This window comes from Trachemys scripta, chromosome 4 (genome assembly GCF_013100865.1).
Source record: "Trachemys scripta elegans isolate TJP31775 chromosome 4, CAS_Tse_1.0, whole genome shotgun sequence".
In the NCBI taxonomy this organism is placed as follows: domain Eukaryota; kingdom Metazoa; phylum Chordata; order Testudines; family Emydidae; genus Trachemys; species Trachemys scripta.
The window spans coordinates 57,513,896-57,538,727 of NC_048301.1; the positions used below are offsets into that span (position 1 = coordinate 57,513,896).

The 24,832-nt window shown below is 38.8% G+C and overlaps 1 protein-coding gene across 1 annotated transcript; it reads right to left on the minus strand.

Annotated features, from left to right (window-relative positions):
* Positions 1 to 5,521: 5,521 nt before the first annotated feature.
* On the minus strand, positions 5,522 to 9,878 carry LOC117876464 (fibrinogen-like protein 1). The gene is made up of 3 exons (XM_034768684.1): positions 9,435 to 9,878; positions 8,380 to 8,563; positions 5,522 to 6,251 (listed from the first exon to the last, which is right to left on the minus strand). The coding sequence occupies exons 2-3, from the start codon at positions 8,525 to 8,527 to the stop codon at positions 5,554 to 5,556; spliced, it is 846 nt and encodes a 281-aa protein (XP_034624575.1). The 5' UTR covers positions 8,528 to 8,563; positions 9,435 to 9,878; the 3' UTR covers positions 5,522 to 5,553.
* Positions 9,879 to 24,832: the final 14,954 nt, after the last annotated feature.

Here is a 24,832-nt window from a genome sequence, read left to right on the forward strand (position 1 = left end):
CCCCATCCCCCGCTGCCCTGACCCCCAGCTCCAAGCCCAGCTCCTCTGAACCAGACACCCGACCCCATACCCCCACAGCCCTGACCCCCAGCTCTGAGCCCAGCCTCTCTGAGCCAGGCATCCCCAACCCAGAGCCCAGCTCCCCACCCAGCCCTGGGCAACAGTAGCGCCACCCCCAGGCAGCGACAGCCCATTGGCACCAACCATCACCATCACCCAGCGACAGCCAATTATGTAATTGCAAATGTATACATACCATTAAAGCTTTTAATGTTTTTAAATAATGTATTTCGTGTATTTTCAAATTATTAAAAATTGATTTTTGAATGTATTTCACTGGTTATTTTTTACATTTCCAAATAACATGTTACTATAGTATTGCAACTTTTTTTTATGGAAAGGGCCCCCGAAATTGCTTTGCCCCGGGCCCCCTGAATCCTCTGGGCAGCCCTGAGCAGTACAGGTACTGAGAGCCAGCCCTCATAGCAGACACATCTCTTGGTCCTACATCAATCAGCCACTGAGTTCACAGTGCTGTCTCTAATGCCCATACTTGTAATCTTTTGTTCGTTTGAGCTCCAGTTCACAAATGGTGAATGTGTGGAACCTATGAGAATGCTTGCCATTAATTGAAACTGTATGTACAGCTTTGGAAACAGCCACTGAACATATCTAGTAGCTACCACACCACTCCTGTCCTTCCTAAATTGCCCTGGCCCACTCTCTGCATGTATATATGCACCTAGGACTCAACTATAATCCATCTCTCCTCCCCATTACTTCTCTTCCTTTATTTGAACATCAGATACTGCAATATAAGCATGTGAATTACATTAACCTATCTCCTGCAGACCTCACCTGTGTTTTTAATTCCTGATCTCCTTTGCAGTACATGGTGAAAAATAATTCTTACTGCTTAGCTACTTCATTTCACAGTCTATTTCTCATCTCATATCCCCTATGGACCCCCCCCCCGAAAGGTGCTGTAATTTCTTTGCTTTAAGTTAATATGCATGGAAATTATGATCACACTTCTAATATTTTAAAGAAATTCCATGAAAAGTTTCCATTTTAAATTGAAAAGTACAAGGTTGCCAACCACTAATGAGTAAGCATCTTTAATGGAAAACTCCAAAATAATACAAAAGATCTTCTAATTATTACACCGCTGGTGTGCATAAAATAACAATAAAAACTAACAAAAAGGAAGCTGTAGATGCCATATAGATATTTTGGTGATGCAGAGTAGGACTGAGTGAAGACAAATCTATTCATATGCACAAGAAAACAGGAACTTTCCAGATTGTTGTAAGATAAATCCTTTTCTTTATACGTTTTAAAGTGATTAATTTAAAAATAGTTTAATAACGGTTAAAGAACAAATGTCTATAGCAGGGGTCGGCAACGTTTGGCAGGGTAAGCACCCTGGCGGGCCGGGCCAGTTTATTTACCTGCTGACGCGGCAGGTTTGGCCGATTGCGGCCCCCACTCGCCGTGGTTCGCCGTCCCAGGCCAATGGGGGTGGCGAGAAGCAGCGCGGGCGAGGGATGTGCTGGCTGCGGCTTCCCGCTGCCCCCATTGGCCCAGGACGGTGAACCGCGGCCAGTGGGGGCCACAGTCGGCCGAACCTGCTGCGTCAGCAGGTAAATAAACTGGCCCAGCCCGCCAGAGTGCTTACCCTGGCGAGCCACGTGCCAAACGTTGCCGACCCCTGGTCTATAGATAAGAACATCGTATTTCATATTAATTCAGTAACATTATATTTCATATTCATAACAAGAGAAATGTCTGTGTTTAAATAATGTCAAAGTTGAGTAACAACATCCAAAGCTAGCAAATGTGAAATAAGGCTAATACTTAGAGCTCTGCGCAGATGCAAAATTTGTATTCACGTCCGATCTGCGATCTGCAAAAAGATCTGCAAATATAAAGCGGAGATCTACAGATTTTCAGGATAAGTTTTACACAGTATAAGTTTTAAACAAACAATTTAATACTGTACTCAGCAATGATGATTGTGAAGCTTGGCTGAGGTGGTGAAGTCAGAGGATGGAAGAGGGTGGGATATTTCCCAGGGAATGCCTTACTGCTAAATGATGAACTAACACTTGGCTGAGCCCTCAAGGATTAACACATTGTTGATAATGTAGCCTCACACTCTACAAGGCAGCACAAATGGAGGGAGCGGAGACAGCATGGCAGAGAGAGACAGAGACACACACCGTGTGTGTGTGAGAGAGATGCGCATTGCCCCTTTAAGTATGCTGACCCCACTCTAAGTACATTGCCTTTTTAAGTAGATCAGCAAGTTGAGACAGCAGCTGCTGTCAGGAAGCTCACTCTATCCTGAGCCCTGTCATGTCCACCCCTGCTCTGTGGAGATGAGGTAAAGGAGCGGGGGGGGGGGGGCAGGAGCAAGGGAGAAAGGGACACCTTGTCATTAGCACCCCTCTTTCCCCCACCTTTGCACAGCAAGCAGGAGGCTCCTGGGAGCAGCTCCAAGGCAGGGTGCAGGAATTACCATTTTGTTTTAAATTTTTTAAAACTGATCACTAAGTTTCATCCTGGAGAGAATTTTATAGGTGTTGTAAACCCAGAATATAGGACTTTCTAATGGAAAGGCTGATAAGATCATTAACTCGGGCTGGTCTAATAAAAATAAAAGAATACCCTTTGTTGGATATTTAGTCCTATTTGGGCTCATAAAAAAGGGAACGGTGAGGGAACTAACGGGTGAGAGAAGCCATGTGAGGTAAGATTTAGGAAGACACAATTTTAAGTATTGAAATATCTCTTTCTACAGATGAAAAGCAAAGGCTTGATTCTGCCCTCTAGTATGCAGTGATCACCGATATGCATCTTGTAAACACAGCAACTGCATACACACACACACACACACACAGACACACACAGTGACTTTGCAAGACACATGAAAATGAGCAATCATGTATATATCAAATGCAAATATGAATACTCACATAAGAAGAAAATATTCTGACTCGCATATATATACGTTGCCGCCCTCTACTGGATACAGTATGTCAGATCTGCACATTTCCATATCAGTCCTCTCTTATGGCCAAGGCAGTTGAGCTGTTTCTTTAAATAACTTGGTAGAGGCCTGTGTTTCTGCCTGGTTCTAGTCCCATTACTGGATGTACTATATGTGGTTGGTAGATGAGAGTCATGACTATAGTCCCAATCTTGCAAGCTCTTTGAGCACGAAACTTGTACAGTGGCAGGACTGAATTCTGAATATTTAGGAGGCTCTATAGTAGATTCATGTCATAATTAGGGCTGCCAAGCGATTAAAAAAATTAATCATGATTAATCATGCGATTAATTGTGCTGTTAAACAACAATAGAATACCATTTCTTTTAAATATTTTTGGATGTTTACTACATTTTCAAATATATTAATTTCAATTACAACACAGAATACAAAGTGTACAGTGCTCACTTTATATTTATTTTTGATTACAAATAATTGCACTGTAAAAAACAAAAAAAAATATTTTGCAATTCACCTAATACAAGTACTGTAGTACAATCTCTTTTTCATGAAAGTTGAATTTACTAATGTAAAATTATGTACAAAAAACTATTCAGAAATAAAACAATGTAAAACTTTAGAGTCTACAAGTCCACTCAGTCCTATTTCTTGGTCAGCCAATCATTCAGACCAATAAGGTTGGTTACAATTTGCAGGAGATAATGCTGCCTGCTTCTTGTTTACAATGTCATGTAAAAGTGAGAACAGGCGTTTGCATGGCACTGTTGTAGCTGGCATTGCAAGATATTTATGTGCCAGATGCGCTAAAGATTCATATGTCCCTTCATACTTCAACCACCATTCCAGAGGACATGTTTCCATGCTGATGATGGCTTCTGCTTGATAATGATCCAAACCAGTGTGGACTGGCACATGTTCATTTTCATCATCTGAGTCAGATGCCACCAGCAGAAGGTTGATTTTCTTTTTTGGTGGCTTGGGTTCTGTAGTTTCTGCATCAGTGTGTTGCTCTTTTAAGACTTTTAAAAGCATGCTCCACACTTCGTTCCTCTCAGATTTTGGAAGGCACTTCAGATTCTTAAACCTTGGGTCGAGTGCTGTAGCTATCTTTAGAAATCTCACATTGGAATCGTCTTTGCGTTTTGTCAAATCAAATTTTTATCAAGCAGAACCCATCATCAGCATGGAAGCATGTCCTCTGGAATTGTGGCCAAAGCATGAAGGCACATACGAATGTTTAGCATATCTTGCACATAAATACCTTGCAATGCTGGCTACAAAAGTGCCATGGAAATGCCTGTTCTCACTTTCAGGTGACATTGTAACTAAAAAGCAGGGAGCATTATCTCCTGCAAATTGTAACCAACCTTGTTTGTCTGAGTGACTGGCAGAATAAGAAGACTTGTAGGCCATGCTTTCACAATAAAGAGATTGCACTTCAGTACTTCTATGAGGTGAATTGAAAGATACTATTTCTTTTATTATTTTTACAGTGCATATATTTGTAATAAAAAATTATAATATAAAGTGAGCACTGTGCACTTTGTATTCTGAGTGACTGGCAGAATAAGAAGTAAAACTGAGTGGACTTGTAGGCTATACTTTCACAATAAAGAGATTGCACTTCAATACTTGTATGAGGTGAACTGAAAAATACTATTTCTTTTGTTTATCATTTTTACAGTGCAAGTATTTGTAATAAAAAATGATATAAAGTGAGCACTGTGCACTTTGTATTCTGTGTTGTAATTGAAATCAATATTGAAAATGTAGAAAAACATCCAAAAATATTTAATAAAGTTCAGTTGGTATTCTATTGTTATAAGTGTGATTAATCACAATTAATTTTTTTAACCGTGATTAATTTTTTTGAGTTAATTGCGTGAGTTAACTACAATTAATTGACAGACCTAGTCATAATGTATCTAGGATTCACATAGGCTATCTGTGAATTAATGAATCTGCATGTTTACTTCTCTCCTCAAGATCATTAATAAAATGAACAAGACACTAAATAAACCTGAGTCTTTGTCTTCAGGCAGGATATCACACAGATCTATCATTTATTCTTCCCTCTCTATGCCCTGAATGGTGATAACTGAAATAGTTGTTCATACTTATTAGTGCATTTATTATTTGGTACCAGAAGAGTCCAAAATGAGTACATCTAATCAGCTGATGTCTGAATTAGAGAGAGGAATGTACCAACCCACCCAGCTCTAAATGTCCCTGAACTTTGGGAGAGATTCAGAATCTGAATCCAGATCCAGATCTGAAATTGTCACCTGACTTTAGCACTGCTATAAATGGAACCAAAACCATGGAAAAAACTTTGGAATGTTCAAAGTCTGTCCCTGAATTTTGTAGCGTGAGCTCATCTTTACTTTGAAATTAGAAGAAATAATCACAGAAAGTAATTATGCTATAGACTAGAAAAAAATTGAGCTGATGGAATCCACTCAGGAGATCAAGAAAACACTTGAAGAGAGATTTTTTAGAAGCTGATTTTATTGTCTCACCTCATAATGTAGTAATGTTATCTACAATTCATCTTTTTCACAATGACAAGCCTTGTTAGGACACTGGCCATGATCAGTGGGCTTGACCATCATCCAGGCAAACTTGCATAAATGTTCCTTATTGCAGTCTTTTTGCCAGTATATAACATTCCTGCGGTTTAGGTTTGCTCCGGCACAAGAATCATACCACCACCCTCCACCTGGAATGCCATTGTACTCTATTTTGGCACAATTCTGAAAATAGTTATCATTATCTCTGTCTTTTGTAGTGAACTTCTGATTATCATGGAGATAAGCTTCTGTATCCTGGGTCAGGGCATCAGCAGCATTGCCTTTGTATAGGCCAAGCCTGATCCTGTATTGAGACTCTTCATCTTCAATTTTGAACGGTTCATACTCTCCCCATTTGATTTCGGCATTTAGGTCTACGAGTTTGACCCTAAGTATATATGGCCTTGAGGTGTTAGTTAACTGATACACATATTCATTCCCTAACCAGTAGTTGTCATGAACTGAGCCAAATCCATACTTGTAGTCATGCCATATCCTATCAAAGTCCACAGTGCTATTGGCTGTAATATGTTGAATTACCGTCCACCCACCATCTTGCATATTACAGTAAGCAACAATAGGATCTTTCTTTGGCTGAATGACATAAAGACCATCCTTGGCGCTTCCTTCAGTATGCTGAAAAATCTCATAACAATCCCTTGCATATTCTATGGGGGGAAAAGAAAAGTATGTTTAACATTTTACTCTGCTCAACTTGTAAACCTCTCAAAATTCTGTACTTTTAACTTCAGAATGAATAAATTATTGTCCTATCAATATTTGACAAGGACATAGTATGGTTACATACTGACTTCAGTCCATACATGGGACACCCACTAAAATCAATGGAAGTCGCACAGCAGATGGTCAGGGCAGAATGTGCCGGTAAAATGGTGGGGGAGATTTTCAAAGGCAAAAAAAGAAATGACTTGCTCAACTCCCATTGTCTTTCAATGACTGTATGGTACTTAGCTATCCTTTGTGTCTCTGAAAATCTCCCCTGTATAATATAATCAGTACCCAAACTCTATAGCAGGAATGCAATCCTATTTTACTGATAGGAATATAGGTAGAATTGGCAAAAAAGAGCATTTATATTAAATTCTAATGATTATGTCCAGTGTTGGTTTATGAAGGGAATATTTGCACAACTTTCACAAATGCAGAAATATAGAACAAAGTAGCAAACCTAGAAATTCACTTTGGAAACAGATTTTTTCATTTATAAATGGCTAGATCTTGACACTGATTTTGGTTAATTGATTTTAGTTGGTGTTGTATTCATGGAACTACATCAAGGTGTGGCCATTTGTTCCCAGTATTTTATAGATACAGATCAGAGGGGAGCTAACAAAGTATTTAACACCAATAACAGGAAAACAGATGAAAAAATGTTTCTTTTCACTTCACTGTGAATATCAAAATCTATGGGCTGAAACGGGACTTGCATGCTGCCAAGGGCTTAGGTGAGATAAAAGTGGCATATAGACCTTGAGCTGGACGGCTGCAGAGGAGTGAATTTCATCCTTTGTGAATAAGTCTTAAGTAAATCACTGATAAGGCTCTGTTAAGGCAACAAAGGAACCTTTGGTTACACTCAGGCTGATTTCAAGCAGTTCTGAGACTAAGCCATAATGTCTGTTTTTTTAGCTAAAAAGCATGCACATAAATCTCAGCAATTCCTTTTTTGTAGGAAAGGATATTATTTAATATCTATTCCATTAACCAGTGATTCAGACATGAACTAAAATAGACAGTACTTCACAGATATACTATTATTCTATGAATAAAGTTGAAAGGAACTGAGTTACATTATATACTATTTATATTATATTCAGTGAGATAGGTTGACAATGTTTGTGAAAAATACCTACAGAGCACAGTAATGGACTACTACAGAACTAGGGTTTTCAGTCCTTAGTTGGTGCTTACTGTAGAGTTTTGACAGACTGATTTATAGGAATTAGGGTATGGTGTATAGAACTTAATTGGTTATTATGAAAAGGAGAACTGTATTCCTGAGATGCTGAGATAATTCAGGTGAGCCATGTTTTCCAAAGACTTATCAAATACCAAACAAGAAAAATCTGCCCACAGCTAAATATTCAAAGTGAGAGTTCAGAAAAGACCCCCTTTTGCCCAACTCTCTAGAACAAAACAAAAGGATGGCTTTGTGCACCCAAAATATGAGTACTTCACAAAGATGGCTTTTCCCAGAAAGCATTTCCTTTTTCCCACAAAGAGAATCTGGCTTCCAGTAAACTCTAGCTCCAGATTATCAGAGTCCTCCACCTGCTGTTGCACAGTGTTCTGAGAGGATGACATAATTCACAGCATCTGGGCCCCATGTTTCTGACCACATAGAAGTCCCTAACAGTCCTTGCACTGACCATACATCTATGGTCTTTCCTTTCCTCGGGAAAAGATCAATTAATATACTGAAGCTTGTCAGGGTTGAGACCATCAACAGACCAGAGGGACATTAAAGAACTGAACACCAAGAAGGCGTCTGGAAGAAAACACATTCTGGAAAAAGATAGGGACTAAAACCCTTTGTAAATAAAGTGGTTTTAGACTTTTAATATATTTCGAGATCTGTGAATAAGAGGCATTATAGAAGTTCTAACTAGTATTATGAACATTTATTATTAAGTACAGTCTTTGACCTTCAGATGCCTATTAATGTTTGTGAAGAACTCAAAGACTATGGTAGTGAGTGTCATAGAAAAAAAGATAGTAAAGGCTATAAAGTAAAATAGTGCATACATCCCCGCCACTCCCTCTCTTGCTGAGTACCTTTCTCATTGTTGTTACTCAATCTCTGGTAGCCTCCTGGAGGGAGAAGGTGGGCATTAGCAAGCACCACAGCTTCTTCAGCACTTGTCCACATCGCATATTTAAAGAGTAACAGCAGAATAAATCCCACTGAACTTTTCAAATTCATCTTTCTTCTGAGTCAATCCCTCTGCAGAGATACACACTAAAAACATAACACAGGCTGACATTTAAAATTAAATGATTTTTTACTTGCAGGAAAAAAACTCTTGAAGGCGAAACAGAAACACCTGCTTTCAACAAAGCCAGTCTATGCCAAAACAGGCTTTTCACTTCTCACACTCCCTGCTTTCTTAATGTGTCCCATTGCATTTCTGACAGATCATTTTTATGATGTGTAGTACTGTATCCCATCACTTAGAATACAGCTCATCTTGTTCCTTTACACCATACCAGTCAATGCGACACAACACAATTTTGCATGTGATAAAAACAGATAGAAAATAATGTAATGACAAAGTTTAAATTTAAAAAGCATGTCTCACATTTATCAGATCTGATGCTCGGTATTCCCGGAACCTGATCTGTACTGGTACTAGGGGACAGAAAGAAGAGCTAGCACATGCAAAACACCAGCAACACTTGCTATCTATGCATGAAGCAGCATTAGATAGCATGGTGTACTAACTGCTGAGAATATTTTCAGGCACCAGAGCTCACTTAAACACATTTGGACTATAATTTGTATAAACTTCCACCTGTGGCTTCAAGGGACATGTCACGTAGGCTGATGTCAAGTGAAGAAAAGCAACCTGTGGATTTGGGGGTTGAATAAACAAAGCAAAAAGGGCTCCCCTTCAACCAGGCTTTCCCTAAATAAACCCATAAGGTGTTTCTTGCAGTCAGAATTCAATATGTTAAATAAAGACTTTTCCATAGTCACATTTTCCCCTCCTCCCTGGGTTATTTGACTCCTCAATTAGTAACTGTTACTGGCCCTAGTCAAATCTAAGAGAAAACTCTGCATTATAAATTATTAAGAAAACAACTAAAAGAGCACCAGGCAGACAGCTTACCTCTCGTTTCAAGTGAAGCCTGAGAAAGAAATAGCTGAGCACAAAGCAGTGAGCTAATTCTTTGGAACTGTACTTTGCCTGCTGCTGAAGTCCAGGTGAACAGCTCGGCCCTATCTCAAAATCAGAAGGCCAGCAAACGTGCATCTTCATGATTTCATTGTGTGTTCTTGGACTAGTGGACTTTACTCTGACACATTGCATTTGCAAGTAAGCACATCTGAACTAAAAACCTACAAAGTTCCATGAAGCTTAAAATGCCACCATTAAAACGGAAACCTCTGTGATTAGGGAGTATACAGAGTGCTGAAGAACAGTGGACATTTAGGACCCAATGCAACAAAGTGCTTAAGTTCATTCCTATTCAGCATAGCACTTAAACACCTGCTTCATTTTGAACAGATGCTTAAATCTCACTGACTTCCATGATGAGAAAAGTGTATACTGAAAGTTAAGCATACACTTTGCTGTATCAGTAGTGTTCCACATTTCTGTTTTCTTTTGTAAAAAAAAAATTCTGGGAATTTTTCAGTGGTTATTTTCCAAACATTAAAACTGGGATGAAATCAAGTTAAAATTTTTTTTTTAAAAGGGAAAATCGGGGGGGGGGGGGGGGGAATTAATAATAAACATTTTACTACAGTAAAACTGACACTTTTTTTTTAATGTACAAAGATATTTTTTTGTCTCTCGCAGAGCTGTTAGTTTTTCCAGAAATCCTGGTTTGCATACACTCACATAATTTTCTTCAAAGTATCCTCACTCATGTTGAGCCTCTTGCTGTCTTGGAGGTAGTCCAACTTTCAAACAGATCCAGGGGTGCACTCAAAGCTCGCTGTGCCACTTTGCTGAAGTTGGGAAATGTGTCTTGCTGACTATTCCAAAAAACTAGCTCATCCAGTTTCACATTGTCAGGATTAGGCATGTTCAAGTAAATAGTAAATTCCCCTTTCAGATTTGAAATTTCAAAGAGTTGAAACACTGGCATAACACTAGTAATCTGCTGCAAAATTCACCTTGAGAAGGGGTGCAACACTTGGATGACATTCCAAAAAGAATCTTCGGCATCAAACACTTTGGGGTTCAGATTACTGGCCATGGTTGTCTCCCAGTTCTTGCTGAGCATTGTGTTGAAGGTTTTGAATATTTCTCATGTTCCGGGGTCAGGATTCTGGAAACAGCTGGGTTTTCTCCTGCAGCTTTTGTTAACTGGCAGTCAGCTCTGCACTAGTTTTGCCTTAAAAATGCAAATGCTTAAAAATGGCCCTGAATCCAGCGATGCAAGATTTCATGTCTTTAATTTCTTTTGTAGCAGTATTACTGACAGCACAACGTTAATCAGATGAGAAGGACAGGTAATATACAGCAGCTCTGGTTTCTGATTGAATTTAATCTCCCATGCAAACTTAGGCTAGGTCAGTGGGAGGGTGGGGGGTTGACCTAAGATATGCAACTTCAGCTACGCAAATAGCATAGCTGAAGTCGGCGTATCTTAGGTCGACTTACCTGGCCATGAGGACAGCAGCGAGTCAACTGCTGCCACTCCGCCGTCGACTCCGCTTCCATCTCTCGCCACAGTGGGGTTCCAGAGTCGACAGCAGAGCGATCGGGGATCAATTTTATCGCATCTACACTAGACGTGATAAATCAATCCCCGATAGATTGATCACTACCTGCCGATCCGGCGGGTAGTGTAGACTTGCCCTTAGTCATGCAGGAAGCAGAATCAATGTTAGTTGTGGCCACATTTTCCCAAGTTAGTAGGTATATCTCAAACATGTCAGTTATTGCTGCACTGACAAAACATGTGTCAGCTGAGGGGATGAATGTCACGTCAGCAGAAAACAATGCTGGTTTATTTGCATTGAAATAAAAACATGAAAACAAAAGGCCAATATTTGAATGGTCCAAAGCACCAGGAGACTTCTCAAAATCAGACTAGACACCACATTTCTGTAGTAGAAAGAGAGAACCTGAGACATGAGGCCTGGTATAAGAGGCCCAGTATGAGGCCTGAGGCCTGAACTAAAGTAGGGTTAGGCCCTGCTAATATAAAGCAAAGTTAGCAAAAGTCAGGCTGTGAGCAGAAGTCAGGCTCTGCCTGCATGCAAGCTCACAGAACCTGGCAGGAACCGGGCTGGTATTGCAAAAACACACATTCTTGAGAAGTACTAGGCACAAGACACTCACTCAAACACAGTCCAGAAGGATGGTACCAGAACATCCTGATACCAAATATGGTAAAATACACTCCCCAAAGATAACAGGAACATGTTGACCCCTCCTAAAGATAGGGTCAGGATGACAGTGTGATGGACAAACATGTATTGATCGAACCAAAATGTACAAGGTAAAGGGGTGGTAACTAACTACGTCAGAGGGATAATACGTAACTTGTTTGTATCGGTGTATAAAGAGGGGTCTCAAAGGGAGTGTCTTTGGCCAACCGAGGGGGGACTGGAAAGTCCTGCCATTCACTGAACTGAATCCATACATGTCTTAGTATCCCTGTAGAGTCTGCCAGATGCTATTACCGTGCTTTGTCAACAATAAACCTATCTGGGTGCCTTCACTACTAAACCAAATCTTGTGGTCTTATTGGGAAGTTCGACTGGATCCTGCTGTCTGCGCTATCTGGCCAGAGCCAGTGCAGCATCCAGCCAGAACACACATGCAGCCAACATCTGACAACAATTTCCATCAATTTAGATACTAAAGCATTATCATTTTCTGTCAGATACTTACGAGTCAGGTTGCCTGCATTAGGAAGGGTTTTTGATGCTGGACAGTATTGATGCACAAAGTCACCAATTGGCCACTTTGCAATGAACAGTGGTTATCTGGCAAAACAAAGAGCACGCACAAATTCATTGACACAATCGTGCAGTGTCCTCTCTTTCATTAAAGCCGGGGTGAAAGCTCCTGATATTGATGGTTTATCCCGAAGCTCACTTTCTTCTTTAAGCTTCTTGTGTCACTTGCTTTCAACATGCTCCTTTTCTCTGTTAGTGCGAGCACTGACCTCAATGCTGCAGTACTAGCAGTGCAATGCATCCTCTTCACTCCCATCTTTTCTTTTCTTGAAAATTTCTAAGCACCGATTTTCTTGTTGGTATTCAGGCATAGATTTGCATTTTCACCCCATGTTTACCTTTTTACCTTATCTTTATCTGTGGAGGATTGATTGTTTAAATTCAGCACTGCACAAAATGGATGCAAAGAAATAGATGGACAGCATCTCCTTGTGAGTCAATCATAGCGCAATATTAATACTGTTTGATTTTCCAACCTCTACTGTGTGTGTTCTATGTTTTATGCTGAGGAACTGCTTTAATCTCAGAGCTGTAGGCCACAAGCATTAGTGTTTAACAAAAATAAGTACCAAATTTTTTTTGAGTGGATTAATAAATGAGTGTAAATCAGTAAAAACTGAACTCCTTTTAAAAAAAATTAAAAACTGAAAACACAGAACACTATGTATCAGGCATAGCCTTAAACAGGACATAAAAATAGAAAAATAAAGAAGAAAAAAGAATAAGGGGTTTGACCTTTAGCTTATATTCTATTTTATTTGAAGTATCAAGAAATATATTAATTAAGGGTAAAAAGCTATGCCATAAGGTATGAAAGAGCTAACTTTTGGACTCTCTACACCTGGAAATAGTTCTGACCCTCCTGTATCTCTTCCACATTATCTTTAATAAAGCATTGTTGAAACCACACAAAATTTTGTGCACTCCTTGCTACTGCCTGTACTATAACTGACAAAATCCATCCTTGTGCAGAGGGCCAGTCTGCACAAGATCTATGCAGCATGTAAGTCCTACGTAAACCCTATTTTGAGTTCTTGTTGTCTACTTGAGTTAGATTGTTAGATTGCAGCAGTCCCTCTACAATACAAACACAGCCCAGGTATCATGTGAGTTGTTCTGTTTCAAACATATATTAAGCAAAAATATATAAAAGATTGGTTCAGGGAAGGTTTGCTTATTTTTACAGTTAAATTTAAAGACACCTTCATCGGTTTTTAATGTGATTTCAAGGGTGACCAAAGCTTTAATAAACACCCAGTTAACTTCTTATTAGTTTTAAGTTTTATAAGCTCCCTCTCTCTTGGTAAGAGCTATATCCTTATCTAGTAATAAATAAAGTCTTAATAACAGGGCCAGATCCAGCTGTAATGATGCCATAGGAGAGGATTGGACTTGGTACCTTTCTCCCCTGGTCACTTCAGAGGCATCTTAGAATTCAATGCACTGGCTGGAGTGATGATTTACTGGTAATTCCTGTTGCAGCCAACAAAGAGAATAAATCTTTCTTTGTGTCGCCTCCTCCCCCACATCTTCCATCATTATTTCTGTCTCCTTCCATCTCTCACATTTCTCTCCTTTTCCACTTTTTGTGATTCTCTTTTTCAAAGTCTTTGTCATTGTTATATTCCTTCAAGCTGGCAAAGCAGAAGTTAAGTGGGAAGCTATGTTATATTATTAACTATAATAGACAAAAAATTTGTAGTCATCTCCTGATTCCCAGAGAAGCAACCGTTCTTGTGTAACAGAAGCTTTTGAAAACTACTAAAATAATCACTTATTTTCTTCTACTGTTTAAACTGAAAAAAAGCAGGACCATATTCCACCTCCATCAACTCTGGCCTGGACAAGTTTTAAAAATAAGTATCCATTCTTGAAAATGATGTATACAGTTTGATTTAGGATTACTCCATTTACTACTGTGGCTTAACTGATGGTGTATAGATTTTATTTATGTTTTAAGTAAACCATTGTTATATTGACCTACTGACAACTTTCAATAACCTCACAGCTCAACAACAGCATATTTCTCCTCTGAACAGTATCATGGTACATGGAGGTTTTATTTATTCCTGTGATGCTTGTTGTTTGGTTTTAATCAGACTGTGAAGAAAAATGACTAACATTCCAGTTTGCTTCTCTCTGCAGCCCAAACCATATGGAAAATTTAGGACCAAATTCTATGTTCAGTTCAATACCCTGATGTCTGCTTTTGCAGTACATGGAATCTGATTAGGATGGGTCAGTTTCTTTCTTCATCAAGCTCTTAAACTAGCTTCAAGGAGAATCTGACTAGAAGGTGCTAGCCTAGTCAATTTTCTTTGTAACAAGGATATCCAAAGTCAGAAACTGACTAATCCTCTGTATGCAATGACCCTTCCACAGTGGCAGTTAAACCATGGTAGCAGAAATAGATTTAAGCATAGTTTTAACAGTGCAGACCAGATATAACACTTAGCAAACTAAGGGTCTGAACGAATAAACCCTTGCTCATGTGAGGAGTCCCATAGGTGCACCATCTATGTGACTACTTTGAAAACTGGGCCATCAAAACCAGGTTTGTATAGGGGTCTGACTCACTGAGTTGACTCAGAATTTCTTCATAGTTTACTAAATGTATTTTTGTATATTGATGTTGTAAATGGAATACCGGTAAATAAATTACATTTATTTCTACCATTTAAAATATGTTGTCTTTCTCTCACGCACTTATACTAATCTTTTGAGTTTCAGAGAAAATGTCTGTGCTGCCTTCTTTTCATTCCTTCTATATTTTAGGACTTGTATGGGGCATTGTGACAGCTTGCGTGAGACAGAAGAACAGTTCCACTCACAGCAATGATTACTCAGCCTTGAACTTCTGAGATGGCAGTGGTGTGTGAAGAACTTGCTTTGGTTGACACTATAAAGAAGTGGTTATTAAACTGCTGGAGCATGTTATACATATATCTAGTTTCACTGAAAAAAAGTCGTCTTTCACATGCATTAATGATTTGTAAGATGAACCTTAGTTACATATTTTACACTAAATTAAAAAACTCAAACTCTTCTCTCGGAAACATTTGAAATTTCAAATGTTAAGAAATCAACTTTTTTCTATCTTAAATTCTGAAATGTTCCAGAACTTGCAATGGGAACTAAAAACATGTTTCCAACCTAAAATATTACAATTCTTTTCTTCAGTTCTTCAGCAGTTCAGCCCGGGAGTAGTTCTAATGCAGTGGGAACTCTCAATATTAGGAAACACTATTTCACTAGGAGTGTGGTGAAGCACTGGAATCGGTTATATAGGGAGGTGGTGGAATCTCCTTCCTTAGAGGTTTTCAAGGTCAGGCTTGACAAAGCCTTGGCTGGAATGATTTAGTTGGTGTTGGTCCTGCTTTGAACAGGGGGTTGGACTAGATGACCTCCTGGGGTCTCTTCCAACCCTGATATTCTATGATTCTATGACATAACCCTGTGTTCAATGGCTGAGATGATGATTACCATTAAAGCCAGAAGAAAAATATCTGCTTGGGAAGCAGCATTGTGTAGCATCACACTGATATCCTCAGATACAAGATACTATAAAAATATGAAATATTAATACAATTCTAGTAAAAAAATTAATATTGTTAGTTCTCTACCAAATCAGGGCAAAGAATTTTTTGACACAATCCAACACAGCTGTACTTTTGTTGCAGTGGCATTTGGGGCCACAGTGTATTACTGTAAAGAAGTTAAATGAAGTGTGGACACACACACACACACACACACACACACACACACACACTTAAAAAATCTAGCATTAATTTAAGTTTCTGGTTAAAAACAAGTACGCATAAGAATAAAGAAAGCAGGTAGTTACTTTCACAGCTTACAGGAACATAGGTTATAGCAGAAACAGAGATCATTTCATATTCAAACTTCTGATGATAAACTGTTTTAATATTCTCAGTAAAACACCTATTATTGTAGCAATATACCTGTCTTTACATAGCTTATTTGAACTCCTGACTTGGAACATGAAAGAAATATTAGGCAGTAAAAGTATGCAGACACAAACTATAGGCAAGATATTAAATATACATGAAGAAGCAGGTAGTATGAACTCTATTTAAAGAAAAAAACAGTGCTTAAATCATGCTAGCAATTAGTCTTTGAAACTATAATTGTTTCCTAACAAAAGTGCAACTGAGAAAAGACAAAGTTCAGCCGGGAAAAACGAGTGATGTATCTATTAACAATTTATTGCATGACAATAGTAATAGAGCAAATAATGAGTTCCAATGGGTATATTTGGCCTATCATAAAATACTCATAACAAACTAAGTAGGAAAGATAGTGTAGATTTTCTACACAATTAGCCTTTTTTCTAATAATATTGAGTTCAAAGGAGAAAGAGACAGAGTTCCTCATTGTTTTTCTCTTTTGTTGTATGTTCTACTAAAGGGGGTGTTTCATGTATCCGGGGCTGGAGGTGGGGTGAGAACAGAATAGGACCTTCGATATCATGTACTGGTATGTAGGATAAAATTTTGCATAAAGAGCTTTAAAAGCTCTATAGACATTTTATTCCATTTTTTAAAGCAGAAAATGTAAACACTGAATTTTTTTATACTGTGTATTTTCAGTGAAATTTGGCTGATTCTGTAAAATCCTGCTGTATTTTTCCTATTGTACCTAGATTAATAGGGCTTTGGAGAAAGTAACTTCTATCACAACATAAACTTCAAAGGCTAATAAGAAAGCACAGAAATCTGGCCAGTCCCATTCAGGCCAGATGACCTCTTATCAGTAGGGAGGTGCCTGGTGATAAAAATAATTGGTTGATGCAATGAAAGAGTTGAAAGTGCCAGTAATACATACACTTACTTTTTGCCAGCACTATCTCAACAATATGTTTGTCAGAGTGAGTCAAATGAGGCCCTTGTAATCTGTGTAGAGTGCAGGGCAAATCAAAGTGGAAAAGAAAGCCATGTACACATTATGAGTATGCAATCAGTAGGAAAAATTAAAAATATCAATTGAATAGTAGCTTCTGCAGTAGAATCTCAGTGCTAACATAGAACTACAGTATGAAGTTTCCAAAGGGGCCTAAACGAATTACACATCTAATTCCCACTGACTTTCAATGGGATTGGTTGCCTAACTCCACTGGGCCCCTTTAAAAATCTCAACCATGGATATTACATTTAGGAAAGGGTCTTTTTGGATCATTTAGCCCAATATACTACAGCTAGTAAGGAGCCTGGATTCCTCTGTGTGTGTGGCTAACCTTTCTCTGAGCACCTTTGGTAAATATGATAACCAATGCAGCTCAGTAGGCAGTATTCCTCTTTCCATAATGTTCCCCTGATGGAGCACAGCTGTCAACCCTCTGCTCTCTTGTAGTCTTAAGGGGCTATGAAAAGGGCTTGTCTACTCACTGTACCAGGCATTAGGAGTCCCAACCCTGTTTCCCAGCTTCTGTAAGGGATATCTGCTGCATTATTTCACCTCCAGTTCTGGTTGACCTGGAAACTAGCCTCAACACTGATTGAGTACCTGCACTGGACACCTCCCAGGTTGCAACTGCTTGAACTTTTCTTCCTAATCTACCTCACCAACTTCCTGGGCTGCTGTGAAGGCAAAAAAACAAAAAACAAAAACCCTACCTCATGCCAGCCAATCTAGCAGTGAGGGGGAAATTCCTTCCTAATAACTAAAAGGTGACTGTCACAATAGCCACAGCAGACCCCAAATCCAGTCCTACTCTAATCCTATGGGTGGGACCTGATCTGGGCATATAACAGTGCCTGAACCAGGGGAAAGGACTTATTTGATCTCTCTTTGTGTGTGTAGAGCCAATGGGCTTGCACTGCACCCCTCAAACCAGCCACTCAACTAGGATGCCCAGCCTCTAATTACTGTCCCTCATCCCACACCCACAAGGAATCAGAGCTCCCAGAAGGTGTGTTTGTGGAGGGGAGACCTTGAAAGCTACAGAGCCCTCTTTCACCTTCTAGCTCAGACACCCCCTCAGGCTGCAGGGGATATATGTATTCTAATACAGATGTCCCCCAGGTTATGCAAATCCGACTTACGCAAATCTGCAGTTACAGAAAAAGTTCCGTAAGCTAGCAATAGGGTTGCTGGTTTTTTGGGCGCGTAAGTCGGGGAGCATCTGTATCTAGGTGAAGTGTGTGCCTTTAAATGTTCTCCCATTACTTGTTTTCATAGTAGCAATTTCACCCACCTTTTATATTGTTGCTCTTCTGATACCAGTAATCACCTATCTTCTCTACACTCATCTTTAAAGTTTCAGTTCAAATTGCAGCTATGATAAAAAAAAATGACACTTGAAATCTATTCCTTTTGTGTCTCCTTCAGTGTTATCTGGGTCTACCTGCGTGGCAAAGTAAGTTTTTATTGATTTTTACTGTTAGCTGTGCACAATCAACACATTTAAGAGGGATGAGCTGGATTGGATTCTATTTTGTGCATCTATAACAGAATTAAGTATGTTCCAACTGCATGGAAAAATTCTGTCATTGCAGCTTCACAACTGTATTGAAAACAAAGGATTGTGCAAGTATCACTCAGGGCATAATTTGAAGAGAAAGGTGTTACAAGAGTTTAAAGGTGGGCAGAATTTGGCCTGCAGAATCAGTAACACTGATGACAAAATAGGACTTTGGATCCCAGATTGATTTTGCTGCATTGGAAGTTAACTGCCTCCTCCCTCTTTTTACCTGGAAACTCAGCATACCTGTGATGGAGTCACAAGGACAGAATAAACATGAAATACTACAATGCCATTTCTACAATCACTTTTCTGAGTAGAAGTGCACTTTAAGTGTCATTTTTTAAACCTCAATAGATTTAAAATATGACAGGTTACAAAAATATTTATTAAAATCAAATATCCTTACCCAGATCCCTATAAACATCTTAGTTTATTAAAACAAAACATTTAAAAGTCTAATGAACTTTTCACCATTTATGCTGTTTACTTACATTCTGCATTTCTCTTGGCTTTGACAATGTAAAAAGGCTTGTGAGTTTTTCATTGGTTAAGTACATTTCTAAACAGTCACATTCAGATTAGCATGAACTAGCATGACGATGCAGGGATGGTTGCAAACATTGGGCTAAATTGAGCCATGTAGGCAGAGCCTTGCATTTAGGCACAATCTTTTTCTGAGTGACAGGTGCAGAGACTGTTAGGCTGTCTCAACCTTTTAAGATGGTATAACAATACCTAGCTCATATGCAGTGCTTTGTAGCAGCAGATCTTAAAATGCTTTCCAAAAGGTGGTGAGTACTGTTATCCCCTTTTACAGATGGGGAAACTGAGGCACCAGGAGGGAAGCAATTTGCCCAAGATCACTCAGTAGCCATGCTGGAAATTAAACCCAGATCTCCTGAGTCCTACCCACAGTCCACTTACCCTCACCCCATACAAAAGGGGAGGCATGGCCACTGCCTCCCCCTTGCCCCATCTGGGTGTTTTGCACCACCAGGCACACAGAGAGGTAACAGTGCATGTGCCTTCCCAGGTGCAGGAACTATGACTGTGACAAGGTCATGCATAGGACTTGCCCACACATACTTGCACAACGGCCAGACACAGTGTAACCAACTGTCAGTGAATATTGTTAAAACTAGTTCCTGCAGGAATTAATATTTCTTTAATCATGAGAATACTTTTATTGTTCTAAGGTTTTTTAAATTGCCAAATCTGACTTATCAGTGACCCTTTACATTCTTCCAGTCTTCCTTAAATCCTTATATCATCTTGGTGGCCTCAGACTGAATTTTCTTGCCTTTCAATATCCTATTAGAGTGAAGAGCAGCCTCAAGAATCAAATTTTCCCCTAAGTATATAATTTTTGAATAACTTAAAAAAAAATTAAATCTCCTCACATTAGTCTGCCTGACGCTCAAAAACACTTTGTTCTTTCTGTATTTACTATGCTCCCTACCCGTTAGTTATGAATTTAATCATTTCCAGATCTATGCTCTCCTTCAGTTCATTGACAAATATACTTAACAGTGCTAGTCACAGTACAAGTCCTTTTAGGACCACCTTGATACGTGAGAATGGAAGGAGAGAGGCAACATCATTGATGTTTTATTGCTATCTATCTTTCAGGCAGGGGTTTTTTACCTGTTAGAATCACAATACACTTGGGACATTGCTGAGGATGATAAATATCACACCACACGTTAAGGAATCTCATTTATCATTTCAAAATCCTTTGCACGTTAGGGCTTCAAAGTATCCACAGCAATAAGATCAAGGTCAGGCAAGACATTCACTTGCTTGCTGAAATCTCCTTTTTAGTACCTTAAAAATGCTGATACTGCCTTTAATTTCTAGTGAAAACACTGAGTTCCAGTTCTTTTCCATGAAGTCACAAGCAACTCTAGCACTACTGAAGCCTATATGCAATTTAGTTCATTTTAACTCAAGGCTCCTATCTGACAGCGCACCAGATTCAATAACAAACAAAAACAAACCGCAAAAAATACTTTCCTGACTTGCACACAGAGGCCCATCCAAGACTATGCATTAACCCAAAAATATATCAATTGATGGCTCATGTAGTATGGAATGGAAGCCAGACAGAGGGTTTTACTGAATCAAGTCCTGATGTAATTTTAGCCTCAAGGCATAGCAACTTTTGCAAATGTGTGTGTAGAGTGACATTATTTACTAACCTTCTGAAAAAAAATCAGACCTCGGAGACTTATAAAATACACCAAAGTTATATATACATATTCTTAAAAGTGGTGGATACATATTTTATAAATGATTCATACATTATATATAATTAAGAGGACATAATCAACTTGAAATCCAGTCCATTAAGACAAAATGAATTAAAAGCAGTCTTGGGTATTATGTATGGGCCAGACGTCCTCAGTCTATTTTTGTGGTTTTACAATCACATTTGCTGTTTTTTTAAAACACTTTTCTCTGACCCCTTGCTGTTTAAAAAATCCCACAAAAACAGAAGAGGAAACTGACTGTACAAGGGAATCAGGACTCTTTATAGCTGGGTTTCACTGTCACATGCATAAACAGAAGAATTTTCTCAATATTTCAGTTATAGTAACTGAAGGTGTTACTTCTGATAACAATTGTTAAATATTTTCAGGCAAAATTGTAAGTTGTTTTTTAAGCTGACAGTGTCCCAGTATGCAAGCACACATAAAAACACCACAGAAAGCGGCAGCTGCGAGTGATTCAATCTTTAAAAACTAGGGCTGTCAAGCAATTAAAAAAATTAATCACGATTAATCGCACTGTTAAACAATAATAGAATACCATGTATTTAAATATTTGTGGATGTTTTCTACCTTTTCAAATATATTGATTTCAATTACAACACAGAATACAAAATGTACAGTGCACACTTTATTTTTTAATCACAAGTATTTGCACTGTAAAAAAACAAATGAAATAGTATTTTTCAATTCACCTAATACAAGTACTGTAAAATTTTAAAGCCTGCAAGTTCACTCAGTCCTACTTCTTGTTCAGCCAATTGCTCAGACAAGGGTTTCTCAAACTTCCTTGAACCGTGACCCCCTTCTGACAAAAAAAAAAAAAAAATTACTATGTGACCCTAGGCGGGGGTAGTAGGGGAGGGGGCCCAGCCCAAACCCTGCTGCCCCAGGCTAAAGCACTCAGGTTTTGGCTTCAGCCCCAAGTCCCAGTGAGTCTAATACTGTCCCTGGCAACCCCATTAAAATGGGGTCCCAACCCACAGTTTGAGTACCCCTGCCTCAGACAAACAAGTTTGTTTATTTGCAGGAGATAATGCTGCCTGCTTCTTGTTTATAATGTCACCTGAAAGTGAAAACAGGCATTCTCATGGCACTGTCCTAGCCGGCATCGCAAGATATTTACATGCCATATGCACTAAAGATTCATATGTCCCTTCATGCTTCAACCACCATTCCAGGGGGCTTGTGTCCATACTGACGACGGGTTGTGCTCAAGAACAATCCAAAGCAGTGTGAACTGATGCATGTTCATTTTCATTATCTGAATCAGATGCCACCAGCAGGTTGATTTTCTTTTTTGGTGGTTCGGGTTCTGTAGTTTCCACATCTGAGTGTTGCTCTTTTAAGACCTCTGAAAGCATGCTCCACACCTCGTCCCTCTCAGATTTTGGAAGGCACTTTAGATTCTTAGGTCGAGTGCTGTAGCTATCTTTCAAAATTTCACATTGGCATCTTTTGTGTTTTGTCAAATCTGCAGTGAAAGTGTTCTTAAAATGAATAACGTGCTGGGTCATCATCCAAGATTGCAATAACACGAAATACATGGCAAAATGAAGATAAAACAGAGCAGGGGACATACAATTTTCCTCCAAGGAGTTCAGTCACAAATTTAATTAACGTTTTGTTTTGTTTTTAAACGAGCATCATCAGCATGGAAGCATGTCCTCTGGAATGGTGGCCGAAGCATGAAGGAACATACGAATGTTTAGCATATCTGGCATGTAAATAATTTGCAAAATGCCATGCAAATATCTATTCTCACTTTCTAGTGACATTGTAAAGAAGAAGAGGGCAGCATTATATCCTGTAGATGTAAACAAATTTGTTTGGCTTAGGAATTGGCTGAACAAGAAGCAGGACTTCTAACTTCAATTACAACGCAGAATACAATATATGAGAATGTTGAAAAACATCCAAAATATTTAATAAATTTCAATTGGTATTCTATTGTTTAACAGTGCGATTAAAACTGCAATTAATCACAATTTTTAAAATTGTGATTAATTTATTTTAATCGTGTGAGTTAACTGCAATTAATTGGCAGTCCTATTAAAAACATATTTTGGCTTCTGCATATTCACTGCTTACTAATCTGTCTCTTCACTCTTGGAAAACTTCTAAATTAAGTGTACTCCAGCAACAATTTACACATTAAATTTTTACACAAATTTAAGAAAAACCCTTTTCCTTCTTAAAAGGTTCTACTGAACATGAAATAATTGGATATTGAGTTCACTGTAGCTTTTACGAGCAGTCTGCTACATGTAATCCTTATGCAATCACAGACCCAGTAGCCATTGAGGTTGAGATTTTCAAAGCATCTTCCTTCAGTTAATGGAGGATGTGTGTTTAAATTGGCTAGACTGCTTTAGAAATCTCAACCTATGACTATGTAAAGGGCTGATTTAGTTAATGTTTGTACAGTACTTGGTATGTGTAAAATGCTACATAAACGTTTAATATAAATGTTGATTATATTTATTTTTTGGTTGAGAACTTCATATTCATTAATGAATTTATCCTCACAATACTCCTGATAAGGAAAAAAAAATCTATATTTTACAGGTGTGGATCTGAAACACGGAAATATTAAGTGGCAGGCCCAAAGACATGGAAAGTCTGTAGCAACATCAAGACCCCTTATCTCCTGAATATCAGTCCTCTTCTCACCACTGTCGTAATCTCAGCCTGCCCTTCCTCTAATAAAATTAGTAATTAATCTTCAGAACACCCTTGGGAGGTAGGTATGAATGATCATCCACATTTTACAGAGTAGGTAGGAGACAATTACAAATTAACACACAACAAATGTAAAATTCAGTTTTGAAAATAAAATTTCTCCCCCACAGCTAGATAACAGAAAGATCGCTGGTGACATCTTTGGCAAAATTATTTTATAAGTGCCTAAAACACCCATCACAGTAATACCCAGATTTTCTTACATACATGTCCAGTAGATGGAATGAGCCCTAACAGCTCTCCCTTCTCTCCTTCCATCCAACTTCTCAAAAGGGTCATTGAGAAGATCCATAAATGAGATGGTGGAATTGTTCTGAAGAATGTCAGAATAATCTCTGGTAGAAATATGTACCATATCCACGGACTCTCCCCCCCAACAGTCCTGCTGTTGCCAGGTGGTGATCCTGTTTTCTGTTAGTTCAAATATCCTCATTAAAGGCAGCTATTATTCTGGGGTATGGAGTGAGAAACAGTCCCTGAGATGGCAGGTTCACAGCCTCTTCAAGGATTTGTATACAACCCCAAACTGGACAATCAATAGACAACTACAGATCACCTATTATACTAGCAGTAACTGTGCAGGAGAAAGGCATTCTTGGTGGAGGTACTATGGCTATGAAATGAGCTTCTGTCAGATCACCTTTATGGCCAGTTCCAAGTAAAACATGAGGTAACAGACATTGTGGCTAGAACCCCATATGACAGTAAACAATGCCATCTCCAGATCAACTGGAGACAGGAAAAAAAAAAAGCAGCATTATTTGCTATTTGTGTTTGGGACTAGCTCAGCAGCACCCCAAAGATGTCTCTGCATACCACCATCAGAAATGGGGATAGATGCCCTCACTTATGGGGAGGAGGAAACCATGCTAAATAGCAACAGAGGGTCCTGTGGCACCTTTAAGACTAACAGAAGTATTGGGAGCATAAGCTTTCGTGCGCAAGAACCTCACTTCTTGACTTGCATCTGAAGAAGTGAGGTTCTTACCCACAAAAGCTTATGCTCCCAATACTTCTGTTAGTCTTAAAGGTGCCACAGGACCCTCTTTTGCTTTTTACGAATTATGAATTAAGATTCAGACTAACACAGCTATC